The following is a 16,000-nucleotide window of genomic DNA, read 5'->3' as shown; positions in this document are numbered from 1 at the left end:
TTTGATGGGGATTACACTGAACCTATAGATTGATTTGGGTAGTATAGTCATTTTCACAATGTTGATTCTTCCAATCCAAGAACATGGTATATCTCTCCATCTGTTTGTATCATCTTTAATTTCTTTCATCAGTGTCTTATAGTTTTCTGCATACAGGTCTTTTGTCTCCTTAGGTATATTTATTTCTAGGTATTTTATTCTTTTTGTTTCAATGGTAAATGGGGGTGCTTCCTTAATTTCTCTTTCAGGTTTTTCATCATTACTGTATAGGAATGCAAGAGATTTCTGTGCATTAATTTTGTATCCTGCTACTTTACCAAATTCATTGATTAGCTCTAGTAGTTTTCTGGTAGCATCTTTAGGATTCTCTATGTATAGTATCATGTCATCTGCAAACAGTGACAGTTTTACTTCTTCTTTTCCGATTTGTATTCCTTTTATTTCTTTTTCTTCTCTGATTGCTGTGGCTAAAATTTCCAAAACTATGTTGAATAAAAGTGGTGACAGGGGACAACCCTGTCTTGTTCCTGATCTTAGTGGAAATGGTTTCAGTTTTTCACCATTGAGGACAATGTTGGCTGTGAGTTTGTCATATATGGCCTTTATTACATTGAGGTAAGTTTCCTCTATGCCTACTTTCTGGAGGGTTTTTATCATAATTGGGTGTTGAATTTTGTTGAAAGCTTTTTCTGCATCTATTGAGATGATCATATGGTTTTTCTCCTTCAGTTTTTTAATATGGTTTATAACACTGATTGATTTGTGTATATTGAAGAATCCTTGCATTCCTGGGATAAACCCCACTTGATCATGGTGTATGATCCTTTTAATATGCTGTTGGATTCTGTTTGCTAGTATTTTGTTGAGGATTTTTGCATCTATATTCATCAGTGTTATTGGCCTGTAATTTTCTTTTTTGTGTGACTTCTTTGTCTCATTTGGTATCAGGGTGATTGTGGCCTCGTAGAATGAGTTTGGGAGTGTTCCTCCCTCTGCTATATTTTGGAAGAGTTTGAGAAGGTTAGGTGTTAGCTCTTCTCTAAACGTTTGATAGAATTCGCCTGTGAAGCCATCTGGTCATGAGCTTTTGTTTGTTGGAAGATTTTTAATCACAGTTTCAATTTCAGTGCTTGTGATTGTGATCCCCATGAGTTTTTAACTGTCATCTTTATTGTTCATTCATTTCTGTCTCTGGCAAATTTCTTGTAAAGTTATTTTTAAGATTACATATGAAGGAAAACATGGCATACAAGAGAATACAGGTGTAAATTTGATAGTTCCTTTCCTTGAACTTGAAACTAGTTTTATTTTTAATGTGATGACATTCACAGCCTTCAACTTTATCATAAAAGATTGCATATTTTATGTCATACCACTTAGCATCCAACGCACGAGTAAATAAACTTTGTTTTGGAAATGAATCTTTTTACTAAGGAGTTTTAGAGCCACAGAGTCTCTGTTCTCATCACAACAGATTAGCCAATCCTCACAATTTATCTCTCTCTGGAGATATATATATATATATATATATATATATATATATATATATATATACACATATATATACATATATATATATACACACACACATATATACATATATATTATATTTATATTATATATAAAGATCTAGAGATATATAGCATATTTATATATAGAATAGTTATACATATGTTTATGTATATATTTATAGATATAACAAAGAACTACCAAAAAAGTATTTTAGATTTATAGAAATTGTAGCTAGCTACCATGCTTTAAAAATGCGGGGTTTTGGGCTTCCCTGGTGGCACAGTGGTTGAGAGTCTGCCTGCCGATGCAGGGGACATGGGTTCGTGCTCCGGTCCGGGAAGATCCCACATGCCGTGGAGCGGCTGGGCCCGTGAGCCTTGGCCGCTGAGCCTGCGCGTCCAAAGCCTGTGCTCTGCAACGGGAGAGGCCACAACAGTGAGAGGCCCATGTACCACAAAAGAAAAAAAATGTGGGGTTTATAATTTTCTGCCTCTATAATCATATATGTTCTATAAGTGGCTTTACCCTGAGGTGATCGCAACCATACAGAATTCTGAAAATTGAGATGAAACATGGCCTGGAGGGAAGAAAATAGCAAGAAATATGCAAAAGGCAAATGGACATTTTAAAAAATTACTCAAAAACAACAGAAAAAAGATTCTGGCAAATAATCCCCCATAGTCTCAAAAATTACAGACAATATGATTTTGTAATGATTTGAAAACATCAAAGAAGAAGTTAAAAGGTCCAGAGACAGGTTATTAGAAAACAGAAGAAAGTGAAAAGTTTGCTATGGTGATATAAATGAAAAATAAAAATAAGAATATTGCAACAACAAAAGTCAAATGAGGAGGGAGAGAGAAGCAGTGTAAGTAAAAGAACTATGATAATATAAAATTAAAAGTAAAATAAGGAAATGTAACAAAGTAAATCTAATACCTACATAATTGGCGTTTCTGAGATAGAAAAGAAAAGAAATTCGAAAAAAACTGTTAAATATATTATTTTTCTTACCTAAAGAAAAATTTAAATCTGTCTTGAAAGTATCCATTGTCCCCATTCCCAATTCTCCTACTTTACATAAACTTTTTTATTTTCTTTTTCAGACAATAACATTTTCTCAGAATGTAAATTATGAGGCAGTAGATGATTATTTCAAGTTGCAGTAAGTAAGACTTTTAAAAGAGCCTACTCAATATTAAATATACTATTCAGGTTACTGATTTATATGTATTCTTTTATTTAAATGACCTCATATCCTTTTAAATATCCAGATTTCAGATTCCTTTAAATGTCTGGAAAGATGTGAAAATAGTATTCTGTATAGAAATGTAAAATACTCCTTTAACTAAATGAAAACATGACCTATCTGATGGTGCTATTCATCCAACTGAAGGTGCAAAAAACACCACACTATTTCTTAATTCAATAATTTTTGATTACTTTTTATCATTCATTCCCATCCCGAAGTCTTTACATACTATCCTTAAGCAAAAACTAGAACTCTAATCCCAAAAAGTCTTTAATTATGAGTAGAGTCAGATAAAACACCATCTCTGAATCTTGGAATAAAGTAGCACCTAAACACTTAATTTCTGGAGGAAGGTAACCAACATGGAATTGTATCTTAAGGCATTAGGTTATCATTATGTCCCAACTCAATATATTTTCTGGAAAGATAGCATTGTTCTTCTAAGGAAAAGTTCATTTTTCTTTAGGCTGCTACTCCACATGAGTTTGAATACCCACTCCATGCCAAGCACTCTAGGTGTTCAAAACACATGGTGAACAAGAAAGATAGAGTACTGCTGTCGTGAGACATATCTCTAGTGAGAGAAGACAAGAAGCAAGTAATCAAGTAAATAAACAAGATGGTCCCAAATAATTATAAGTGCTATTAAGAAAAATAAAGCAGAAAGAAGCAGTAGAGAGTGACCAGGAAGAGTAAGGAAAAATGCTACTTTAGACACAGTAGTCGAGAGAGGCTCAATACATCCCTTCCTCCCTAACTCACCAACTTTTCTCTTGATTCTTCTAATATTGTGGGTTCCTTTGGGTATTTTTGATTTTGTGGATATTTACTCAGAATTCTGTTACTGTACAATATATATCACATTGTCCAGGATACTTTAGGTCAGTCCGAGACTTGAGAAAAAAATACCAAAAGCTTTGAAATCAGCCATGGCAGAAAAAATCTACCTATAAGTAAAATTATGTAGAAGATTGAAGATGCAATATTTACTTTGGTGTCCTTTTCTTACAGATCTGTACTATATCACTGAATATATCAACTCAAAGTTTCCATCAATTTGGGGGAAAAAGCCATAACTGGCATAATTATAAGATGCTTCCTGTTTTCAAAGGTGTTAAAGGAAATAAAAAATGTATCTTAGAGTTGATGAAATATAGTACAGTGATTTAAAAATATAAAAATGTGCTATTTGTATCCTCACTTATTTAGTACATTTTATATATAATATATGATAAATATTAAAATATAATGAATATTGGAAGGAAAAGAACATTTGTTTGTGGTTAGTATGTTTGTGGGGTTTTTTTCTCCCAGTTTTTTCAAAAAGTAAAAACCTTACTAGGGGCAGGGAAGGAATAATACTTTCAAATTTTTTTCTTCTGTAATTTTTGAGCCCTCCTATTTTGCCTGAGCACAAAATTATTCACTTGCATTTCACAATCTACAAAGGCTTTATGTCTGATCTCCCTTTTGCTTCCAGTCAGATCATATTATGCAGCATAATGTGGTTCAGAAAACTAACTTCATAACTTAATATCTATTGTTCCAAAAGCATTATCAATAGGAGGAAAAAATCTGTAGAGGCTAGAGAAGGAACCTATGCAATGGCTACGGCCTTGTAATACTGTCAGGAAGCAGGGCAAGATGTCATCAGCAAAGCCCCATCCTCAGGAGACTGAGGGTGTGAATGAAACAGAGGGCTTGAAATGCTGATAGAAACTCATTTTTATTTCCTTTTGTGCCTATCCAATGCTGGCCAAAATATGGGATACCATGAGATGGGAGTGACTTTAGGATATGACCACAATGCACCTTAGCAGAAACTGCAAACCGTCACCACCACCACCACCAGGCCTCTAGAATTCCTCATGAGTTGGGGGGGGGGCAGTTCAATCACAACATGTTAATGGGACTTTTCATCTGTTCTGCACAAAGGCACACTCATGGCTACCTCCCTTGTGATTCTATAATCACCTGTACATGTTGTTTCTCCTAGATACCAGAACACAGGTCTTCTGCTTGTTCACGTTAGACCTAGTGAACATGCAAAAACGTGTCCAGTCTCCCAAAAGGTAAGCGACATGGGTAGAAGACTGAAATTTTTACTTCAATAATACATGGGTGGTAAAACTAAATAATACATATTAACTCCATTCAATACCACTACCCCTAATATATAGCAACATTTTGTAATGTTTCACTGTAGAGAAACCATAATTTTACTTTGGGAAAAGATTAGATTACTGCCCTCCATGAGTTTACCATCAGAATATAAACACTTACAAAGATGTAAAATTATTAGTTTTTGAACATAAATAAAATTGTGTAGAGGAAAACTGAAATTAATTAGAACAGCTAAAGTTGGATATGGTTTTTCAGAGAAGACTGCCAGTCATATCCATATTTATGCTATGTTTATTTATTTTAAAAATTGGATCATTTCTTCATTCAAAAAATTTTATTGTGTGCCTACCACGTTTCTGTGTTTCAGTCTGTGTGCTAAGTAATGGGAGTTACAAAGATGAAAAGAGTCCCTTCCAAGGGGGAAAACATAAACTAATGTGAAAGAATGTGAGATATACAGTTACCAAATAGCCCAGAGAAAAAAGTAAGCAATTTTAATTGAGAGGGGAAAGGTGAAAAGAAGGTGATGCATAAAATGACTGTTGAAGAGTAAGTAGAAGTTGAGCAGGAAGAGGCATATACAAAAGCACAGCAATGTGATATAGCAGTGGGTGTTCAGGCAATCACCCACCACCACCTCCTTTGAGTCTTTGTTCCACACTGAGGGATGCCTCCTCTTTTTATTCCCTCTCATTCCAACTAATAATCAATAAACATATATTGAGCGCCCACTATATATCAGGCATAGCACAATGGGGAATACCTACATGAAGAATTCAAAGTTAAATGAGACATAGTCCCTGCTCTTCAGGACCCCAGCACCAAGAACCTCTTCCTACCAGGGCACGGTTCCATGAATTTAAATGTATTTATTTGGCTGCACCAGGTTTCAGTTGCAACACACAGGATCTTCATCGCTGCATGCAGGATCTTCGTTGCATGTGGGATCTTTTCAGTTGTGGCATGGGAACTCTTAGTTGCAACATGTGAGATCTAGTTCCCTGACCAGAGACCGAACCCAGGCCCCCTACATTGGGAGCATGTAGTCTTAGCCACTGGACCACCAGAGAAGTCCCAAGGTTCCATGAATTTAAAGGGAGCCTTGAACTGAGGCAGACATGATCCATCCGTGAGCACTGCTGACACACACTGTTTCCTCAGGAAATTGCCTGCAGGTGCATACTGACCACTCCCCCTGTTTACCCACCATGCTGCCTACCCAGCTTAATCTGCTGAGGAGGCAAAAAACAGCAACCTAGCGAGATCCTCCCCCAGCCTTGGTCTGCATTTTCTATCTTCAGCTCCTCGACTGCTCTACCATATTCCATATAAGATGCCTTCCTGAAGCACCGTTGTTTCCTCCATCTTTTTCCTGTCTAATTTATAGATTTGTTAGGGATCCTTATTCACCCTATCCTGCCCAGCCCAGGCATTACAAAAACATGTTAACCTAACCTGAGTTCAAATCCAAGCTCTACCACCTACTGGCTTCAAGAAGCTCCTAAACACTCTGAGTCTCAGCTGCCTTATTTGTAAAAGGGGAAATATAATATCCATCTCACAGTATGTATCTACTTTGTTGAGAGTATTAAATAAGATAATTTATGTAAAATGTCTAGAACGGTACCTGTCACAGAGTAATTATCTAATATTACTGGTTTCTTCCTTGGCACACCCCAAGACATGGACCGTTCAAATCTAGCCACCATCTGTGCCCATTTCAGGTAGTTTGTTTTGACCCACCCACTGAAATAGAATGGAGAGTATGCCATATAGTAGAAGATAATGGAATATGCCATAGCCCTTTAGGCAACAGGAAAATGTGGCCTTGTGGAGGTAGGTCCTCTAGCTAGCCAAGAAAATAAAAACCTGTACACAACTACAAGGTATGCTCTCAATCACAGGAACCCTTCTATGTGCTCCTATCCCCACTGGTAAGCAAGTCATCGGCCTCCTGGATAAATATTATAGACAGAGGGCCCACAGACTTCTTCTCTAGTTGGATGAAGTTAAGCCCTTGTTAAACCTGCTGGACCAAATGGACCATGGACTGAGCCATTTGGACATGAGCCTGCTGTCTTTGTTACTTAGTCTCCATAGTCTGCAGCAGAGCAGCAAATAGAACTGACAGCACCAACAGGGCTGCATCTCAGTTTTTTAACTGTACACCAAGAACCAGAATGCAGTGAGGCCACCCTAGTAAACCAGTCCTCAGAGGGCGTTAGTAATTCCTTCCAAGATGAAGTTTCCCAGGGAGAGATGATTACACTCTGTCTAACATATTGTCTACCAACATTTCTGTGTTGAAGGCCTTTAGAATTCCTGTCTCCGTTCAGTTGTTCTGTCCAGTTCGAAGGAATACACTGTGTCTTATTCTGAGCTAAGGCAGAAACAGTTTTGCCTGTCTCTGTACTTAAGAGAATAATATTAAATAAAGACTACTACATTCATTGTTTTCATTTGGGCTATATGTCAGAATTTCTCTGTTAGGTGTCCTGTCCCAAGGAAAATGTGTCAGCCCTCCAGCAGTGGGTACCCTACAAAACAGTCTTATTCATACTTCCCACATTCTGTACTCATGCTCCTGTCCAAGAGCCACTTGCAGGTCAACTCATGTATTTTAATCTGAGTCATGGTTGTTAATTCTGAGAATAGGAATGATTTTTGTGAACTAAGACCCATAAAAGAAGAGATGTTACAAATAAGATCATCAAGTGATAGTGTGTCCTAACTATGAAAAACTTGAGGACCTCAGCCAACCATGTTCCTTATATGGATAATTTAGTAAAGATAAAGGGCAGACACATGTTTCTAAACACATTTGATGGGAAAAGATTTAATAATGATGGACAGCAAGGACTGAGGGTAGAGTTGTTGAGAGAACAAATCAGGTCCTATGGGTGAGATCAGATAGTTCAAGAAATAAAATCCATGAACTCCTGCTGTGAAGCATGCCTTTCAAATGAAGACTGAAAGCTCTTGGCTTAGCAGGTGCAATTCTTTAAATCCATCAAGCTTGGCTGGACATCATTCTCTAACCCCACCCTCCTGATCCCCAAGGGTGTTTTTAGATTTGCCTTGTGGAAATATGCAACATACAGGACATGTTTAAAACAGAAGGCAAGTATCTAAATCCCAATTAGAAAGCCTGGGGTGGGGGTTGGAGAGGTGGGCAGGGTAGACAATAGTGAGTAAGGTATCCTGGAGCCAGGTAGAAATATAAGTAGCTTATCCCAGTTGAGGAAGAACCAGGACTCTGACTCTAAAAAGAAGTCAAATTCGTGTTCCCATAACATCTTACAGAAAAACCTGGACAAACATTTTGGCCCATTCACTATTACAGAAACCTGCCAGGTGAGTCAGGTGCAAGCTGGAACTACAGAGTTGATAGTCATGGTTGTAGAGGTAGTAGTGATAGATCACATCGAAGTTAGAAAGCAGAGACCCAACCTTTGGGCCTTGTGAGCAGTAAGGGTGAAAGGAAGCAAAGAAAGAAAAAAGTGATCGAAGAAGAAGGAGGAAAACAGCACAGAGCAGTATTTTAAAACGTTATTTCAAATCTAAAATGTAATTGCTTTTAGCTGTAGTAATATTTTAGATCATGTGAATTAGAACCACTAAACTCATCACCTAAATTACTTTACTTTAGGTGTTCCAAATATCTGTTGGCTGTGATGCTAATAAATTCATTGCTGTTAAAGGGCAAGTATATTTGCATTTGACTTGTCTTACTCTTTATGTTTAAAAACGAATGGTGAACTAAATGGTAATTACTAGCGATAATATTAGCCCAATGATTGACATGTCTATATGAAATCCATTCATTACAAGTTGATAATTTGTCCAAACCAGACTTGTTTGGACTTTTTGCCAAGTCAAATATTACATTTGAATCATATTCAAATATTACTTTTGGATCAGACAGACTTAACCTCTATCTCCATTACCAGCATTTTTCTCTACCTTCCCTTTTCACAAGCCAGTTTCCATCCTTTGCATTACCTCCCTCAGCTCTTCAGTGTACAACTCATTTCCAGAGAAATGAGAGGGAGAAAAACTTACCTCCGTTGTCCATCCTACTCAAACCAGTTATAATATCATTTCTGTCAGAGAACTGCTTGTAACCACAAGAGAGAAGCCTCAGTTTCCTGCACCTTTTTCCATGAGAAAGTTAGAGCAAACCTAACAGAACCACCAGTGTTTCCTTCAGAGAATCCCAAGGTGTGACTTTTATTGATTTTTACTACGGTTCACAATGAAGCACACTGGAACTTTTGTCATCCACAGCTCTTTCTTATGCATGGGAGAGAATAAAGGTCAGCATACACAAATCTGTTTAACTGAGGTGGAATGTATAATGGAGACAAAAATGTATTGCAATTCCTTTCCTGTGGTTAGGGTGAGGGTGGGGTAACATTGACTCTTATCTGAATCTATTTATGAAGTGGCTTGCTCTCATCCAAAACAAAGGTCTATTCATCTGTCATTCTAATAATCTTTTGAGTAGTGAATTGTTAAAATCAGTTGGCGGATAGATAATTAAATATTCCCATCTCATTCAGCAAGGAATTTGCATTTCCCGTAAGTCCTTTTCCAGAAAACACAAAGGCTAACTGATTTAAACAGCCTATAGCATCTTATTTCTGGGATGGTCTACATCCTTGCTCCTTAGAGTATAATCTATAGACCAGCAGTGGCATCACCTGGGAACTTACTAGAAATGCAGAATCTCAGGCCTCACCTTGTACCTGCTGAGTCAGAATCTCTGTTTTAACAAAATTTCCAAGATTAGTAGGGGCATGAAAATTTGAGAATAACTGCTCTAAGCAACATGTTACCAAAATCAATTCCCAGTACCCCTGCATGCAGTATCACTGCATGAAGATTTCCTTCTTCAGTGAGATGCAAAACAGCTTGAATCAATCTATTTCTGGGAAGGTTTAGAGAGCAATTGTCAAACTAGGTTGCTCATCAGAATCACCTGGAGAGCATGTCTGAAAACAGATTTCAGGACCTCTTTCCAGATCTCTTAGTCAATGACCCACTGCTCTGGAACTCTAAAAATGACCCTAATTTCTTGGATTCAGGTTGTGGTTGGCCTAAGTTTTCACAATCAGCAAAGGATACCCATGGGGCCCATGATACTTCTGACAGGAGAGTTGTCAATGAAGGAGGGTACCTCTTGGGGTCTAATTTGAATTCAGGGTGGGAGATGGTCCTAGTCTTCCAATATCTATATAAACACAGCAGTGACTGGGGTTCCTTCTGAGTTACACTGGAAGCAGCCAGCAAAAATGGTCAAATGAATAATTTAACTTACTAAAAACTCTATCATTTTATAGACCATGATAGCCTTATGTCTGCATAAACCCTAACTAGAAATTATGTGAATTCTTAAAATAGATCCTTACCTGCGCAACTGAGTCTCTAGTAGCAATTAGAACTCTGTGTTTTAAAAAATTATGAAGAATGAAACAGTCCAAAGAAATTTGTCTTTACTTTGATGGATTTTCTACAAATTTTCACATGTATCAAATATAAGAGGTAAATCAGTATATTTCAAATTCTGGTACCTTCAGAAACATTTGTGAAGCTGAGTTTTAAAAATAGAAATGCTAGGGCTACACACCAACCCCAAAGATTCTAATTCAGTAAGTGATGATTCTGTGATACTTTCAAGTTTGAGAATCACTGAGTTAAATGATTAAATGTTTGTGCTAGTAAATAAGGAATGATGATATTACAACTTCATTATGTTTTATTTTTTGTAGATTTGATAAAAAAGAATGTGTTCAGCGTGATTTTTTTTACATCATTGAAAAGTAAGAAGTATTTTTAACATAAACATTGAGTTTTATATTAATGTAGTATCAATAACTTAGAATCAGTTAGTATTTATTCTTATTATCATCAGTCTTTTCTGACATATACATTTATTGCTATAAATTTACCTCTAGGCACTGATTTTGCTGCACCTCACAAATTTTGATAACTTGTGTTTTCATTTTCATTTAGTTGAGCATATTTTCTAACTTCTCTTAAGATTTTGTCTTTGATCCATGTGCTATTTAGAAGTATGTTGTTTAATCTCCACATATTTTAGGAGTATTTTGTAATTATGGTTATCTGTTTGACTTTTGTGATACCTCTTTATCCAAACAAAGTAATGGTTTTAAGTTTGAGAAGAGGAAATATTCTAAGTAATGAAAGTGTCTTTTTACAGGTCATATCTGAGGGATCGACCATCTAAACACTTGGTAAGAAAACTATAATTTTGTCAATCAATCAGCCAAATATAGAAAATAACTAAAGCATTTTTCCTTTTCTAGAGAGTAAAATATAATTGGGAAAAATATGGCTGCCCACTGAGAGTTGATTTCAGAGAAAAGTTTCACCCTGTGGTTCAACTGTAAGTATATTCTCACTAAAAATTTTAACTTATTTTGAAAGTTTCAAAATAAAAGTATGAAAAGAAGCCTAATTAATCATGCATTTAATAATAAATATTTTTGAGCACCCAAAGATATGCAACACTAGGTTTTCAGTACTAGTTATGGAAAGTTGGATGGTCCATGGTCCCTGCATGTTGAGGGAGATTACAATTTAGAAGCTGAAGCATAAGTAGGTAAGAGAGCTGAGACTCCTCTCATGGATGCAGACAGTCTCCTAACCCTTGCTTTATCCTCTCTAAATCTCTCCTCAACCTCCAGCACCCCTTCCTGTTATAGGAACTATCTCCCCCTGGTGACAAATGACTTTTCTTTCCATGTGCCAATAGTAACTGAATGCTCGCAAAGAGAGAAACTAGATTACTAATAAGGGGTAGTACATGGGGAGATTTCAAAAATATTATCTCTAACTTAACTTTTATAAATAATGTTTCATAATAAAGATATGAATAAAATGCTACAAGGAAGGCTTTTCCAAGTGATTTTGTGCTAGTTTGCTTGCTTCTCTGACTTTATTCTAGATTTATGATTATAAAAATGTTACAAAAGCTTGTTACAAAATTAAAAATATAGAAAAAATATGAGACAAGTGACCTAGGTTTCTAATTTTTTTTTTTTGCTATTATAAAAAATAATGTAGTGAATATCCATTTATGTACATGCATGGACATTAGTCCAGGTATGCCATGAGGATAAATTAGTGGAAGTGAAATTCCTATGAGCAAAACATCAAAATTTTAGTCAATGCTTTCAGCTTTTGGGGCCCTCGAGCTGAAGACAGCTTCTGAGATCTCTTAGGGTGGGTAGGTGTAAATAATGAATCAGCCACTCCAATTTAGTTTTGCCATCAGAGCTTCCCCTGTTGCAATCCAGAAGGCCTCTGCCAGCACGTACTGCCCCCCACTTCTCATCTATGGCAGTTCTAAGATTCTGTGTTCTGCCCTCACCCTCTTATGTTACCCTCCTACAATCCCTCTGTCATGGGTTCTCTGAGCTATCAGGCTAATCTGCTATTTTCTTTAGTTTCAATCTTCTAGACATCTAATCATGCCACTGCGTTTATTGGGCACCCTAGGCACTCCTTCCCCCACTGAGACCTAGTTTTTTTCTTTGTTTTGTTTTTTTACCTAGTGCCTAATCCTCCAGTGGTAAAAAAATCTTAATGTTCTCTCCCAGAGAAGTGCACTCTTCAGTTCATATCATCATTATTAGACACCTACTTTGCACCAATTACTGTGCTAGGTACTGAGAATTCAAAGATGAATAACCCAGGATTTCTGCTCTCAAGAGCTCAAGTGTCTGATAAATTAGATATGAACTGATATGCTAAATGGAACAATAGAAAGGAATGACATGGGTGGTTGGTATTGAAACTGAAAAGAAAAGAATCCAACTCACCTATGGAAAGGAGAGGGGCTCTGGAAAGTGTTCCCAGAGCACTTGAGCTGAGTTACTGAGTCTTAAAGGATAATGAATATCTAACTGAAGGCAGGGGAGAGAAGGAGAAGTGGGGAAGGTAACAGGGAATTCCACTGAGTAAGCCTTTCAAGCAAAAGTGATAGTTAGAGGAAGAAATCTCATAGTTCAAATGGTATAAGGTTATCGGAGCACATAGTGAGGCATGATGTATCAGGAGAAAAGGCTGGGAAACTAGCTAGGTAGAGTCCAGATCATGGAAGACTTTTATCCATTCTTATGGTAGAGTGGCATGATTAAATATTTGCTTTAGCTAGTTCTCTCTGGAAGAAGTGTAGAAGATGAATTTCAGGGAAACATGTCTAAGTAAGGAGACCAGGTAGTAAACTGTACTGGTAGTCCAGGGAGGAAATAAAAAACAAATGACTGAGATAGCAACAAAGACAAAAAAGAGGAATCACTTATAAGAAAATTACTCATAATAACAGGCAGGGCTTGATAATTGATAGATGTGAGTGATGAGGGAAAGAGAGAATGAGGAAGATGAATGAGTCAAAGGTAATATCGATCAGGAGAGATTTTCTGCAAACTTCTACACTGTTATCTATCCATCTTCAAGCATCTGTGCCCATTAACTCTGTCTATCTTCCTATCACCGTAGATGAAGTATATGGGTATCTAAGGCCTGTCCCTCCATTTGTGAACTGGATACCCACACCCTTTTCTAATTAAAACCACTGCTCCTGAAATTGCCCCCTCTTTCTCCTGCATCATCAACTTTACCCTGTCTACTGGATCATCATACAAATATGCAATACTTTCCCTCACCAAAACCAAAAACTAAACCAAAACAAAAACCCTCTCCTGACCCCACTACCCCTCTCGCTACTATACTCACTGTCACCAACTCTTCTCCTATCCTCTCCCAAAACTTTCTCAGTCAGGATTTTACCCCCACCACTCCATTGGCACTGCTAGCCAATGTGACCAACGGCCTTGGCCTCCATATTGCTAAACTCAGTGGTCAATTCTCAGGTCTCATCTTACTTGATCTCATTAACAAGAATTGACAGTTGATTATTTCCTCCTACTTGAAATATTTTCCTTATTGGGTTTCCAGGATATCACATTTTCCTACTTCTCCTGCTACCTCACTGATAGCTCCTCCTTAATTTCTTAGTTTCTCCTTTTCTCCATGACTTCTTAATGTTGGAATGCCCCAAGGCTCAAAGCTTTCTTTTCTTTTCTCCACTTCAACTTGCTCTTTCAGTGATGTCATCCAGTCTCATGGACTCGAATGTCTCAATATATTGATAAACCCCAAAACTCTATCTTCAGCCTGAATATCCTCCATTGTATTAGTCAAATACGGCTAGGCTATGCTGCAGTAACAAACCCTAACATCTCTGTGCTTAACCTTTTTCTTGTCATAGTCTGACATATTTCCTACCTACATCATCTTGACACGGCCTCCTAGACTACCACTATGATAGGGGAAAACGAAAAAAAAAAAAAAAGACTACAGGATTTCCTGGGATATCTTGAAGGGCCGGGCCTAGAAGTGGTTTACATCATTTCCACCCACATCCAATTATATGGAACCTAATGCCATAGCCCTAATCTAACTCCAAGGTGGGCTAGAAAATGTAAACCGGCACAGGGTTATTTGGTGAGCACTAACAGTATCTGCAAAACTCTTGAACTCCAGACCCATAAATCCACTTAGATGTTGAATACATAAATCACTTTTCTATTTAGATATTGCCTAGATATATAAAACTTAACCTGTTCAAAACTGAACTCCTGATCTTACCTTCAAAATCTGCTCCATCAATAGCATTCCTCATTTCAACTGATATCAATGCTATCCTTCTGGCTCTTTGGGTCAATCTTTGGAATCACCCCTAGCCACTCTTTCTTTTATATCTTTCATTCAATACATCAGTAAATCCTATTGGCTCTATCTTCAAGATACATACAGAATCTGACTATTTGTCACCACTTGAACTGCTACCACCCTGATCCAAGCCATCACTACTCGCCTGGATTATTAAAATAGACTTTCTGTTGGTCTCCCTGCTTCCACCCTTGCATCTATATAGCAGCAACAGTGAGTCATTTAAAATGGTTAGAGCACATCACTCCTAAGCTCAAAATGTATAATCACTGAGTAAAAGCCAAGTCATTACTCTGATTTACAAAGCTCTATGTGATCTGCTGTCTCTGTTACCTTTCTCCTGGTGAGATTCACCTCACTTACTCCATTCTACTCACTTGGCCTCCTTATTGTCCCTCAGGCAAGCCAAGCAGATTCCCACCTCAGGGCCACTGTACCTGCTGCTTTCTGTCCCTGCAATGCTCTTTCCCCAGATGTTCACTTAGTTTGTTCTCTCACTTCCTTCAAGTCTTTGCCCAAATGTTACTTTCTTAATGAGACCTATGCTGACTGTCATGTTTAAAATTATAAGCTGCTGCTGCACCACCTTCACTCCTCACCTGTCTTTTTTGTTCATGGTATTTATTACCACCTAAAAAATTATACATCTTACTTATTTAACTTGTGTATTGTCTTTTCTCCTCTACAATAATGGAAGTTCCATAGAAAAGAGCTTTTTATTTATTTAGTTCACTGTTATATCCTCCAGCACCTAGATCACTGACTAGCATATAGTAAGCAATCAATAAATATTTGCTGAATGAACTCATGAATTTTATGTTTATGGCTTCCTTAAACTGGATAAATTTTAATACCATCAATTGTAATATAAAACAGAGAATAAAGGGTACGCTTACAGGGGAAGATGACTAGTTGATTTTTAGACATTTTGAATTTGAGTCTGTGTGACATCCAGAAGGAGGTGTGCAATAAAATGTTAAATTGAAGCATCTGAAGTTCATATAAACTGTCTGAGCTAGAGATATATTTGGAAGTCAGTAAAAATTTTGTGATATTAAGAATTGTTGTGGGTGATCATAAAGAATTGTTGGGTTACATAGGAGATCCAATTGTACCCCTCTTCCCTGACCAAATCATGAGTGAATTGAATAATATGAGTCAGAAGGTGAATGTTATTACTCATCACTTATTACTGACAAAAAATATATATTGACAGATGTAGCTTACATTTGCAGAAAGTAAACTTCCTGATACTATACCACTAATACTATACCTAACAGGGTTAAGAAGAATTATCTCCCCAGTCACAGGTATTGTTGATCCACTGTTGGTCTCTCATCTTGGAGGCAC

General features: G+C 37.1%; 1 protein-coding gene across 1 annotated transcript in view; it reads left to right on the top strand.

Moving 5' to 3' along the window:
• CATSPERE (catsper channel auxiliary subunit epsilon) overlaps positions 1-16,000 on the top strand; it is a 247,561-nt gene that overhangs the window by 178,892 nt on the left and 52,669 nt on the right. Inside the window, exons 12-17 of the mRNA XM_060088382.1 lie at positions 2,619-2,677; positions 4,761-4,836; positions 8,538-8,590; positions 10,660-10,710; positions 11,112-11,145; positions 11,218-11,297. Of these exons, the coding sequence (XP_059944365.1) occupies positions 2,619-2,677; positions 4,761-4,836; positions 8,538-8,590; positions 10,660-10,710; positions 11,112-11,145; positions 11,218-11,297 (353 nt within the window). The remainder of the gene's footprint in view (positions 1-2,618; positions 2,678-4,760; positions 4,837-8,537; positions 8,591-10,659; positions 10,711-11,111; positions 11,146-11,217; positions 11,298-16,000) is intronic.

The sequence above is a fragment of the Mesoplodon densirostris genome, chromosome 2 (genome assembly GCF_025265405.1).
Source record: "Mesoplodon densirostris isolate mMesDen1 chromosome 2, mMesDen1 primary haplotype, whole genome shotgun sequence".
NCBI classification, from domain to species: Eukaryota; Metazoa; Chordata; class Mammalia; order Artiodactyla; family Ziphiidae; genus Mesoplodon; species Mesoplodon densirostris.
Note: the sequence above shows the minus strand (reverse complement) of the source record. Positions and strands in the feature narration are given on the sequence as shown.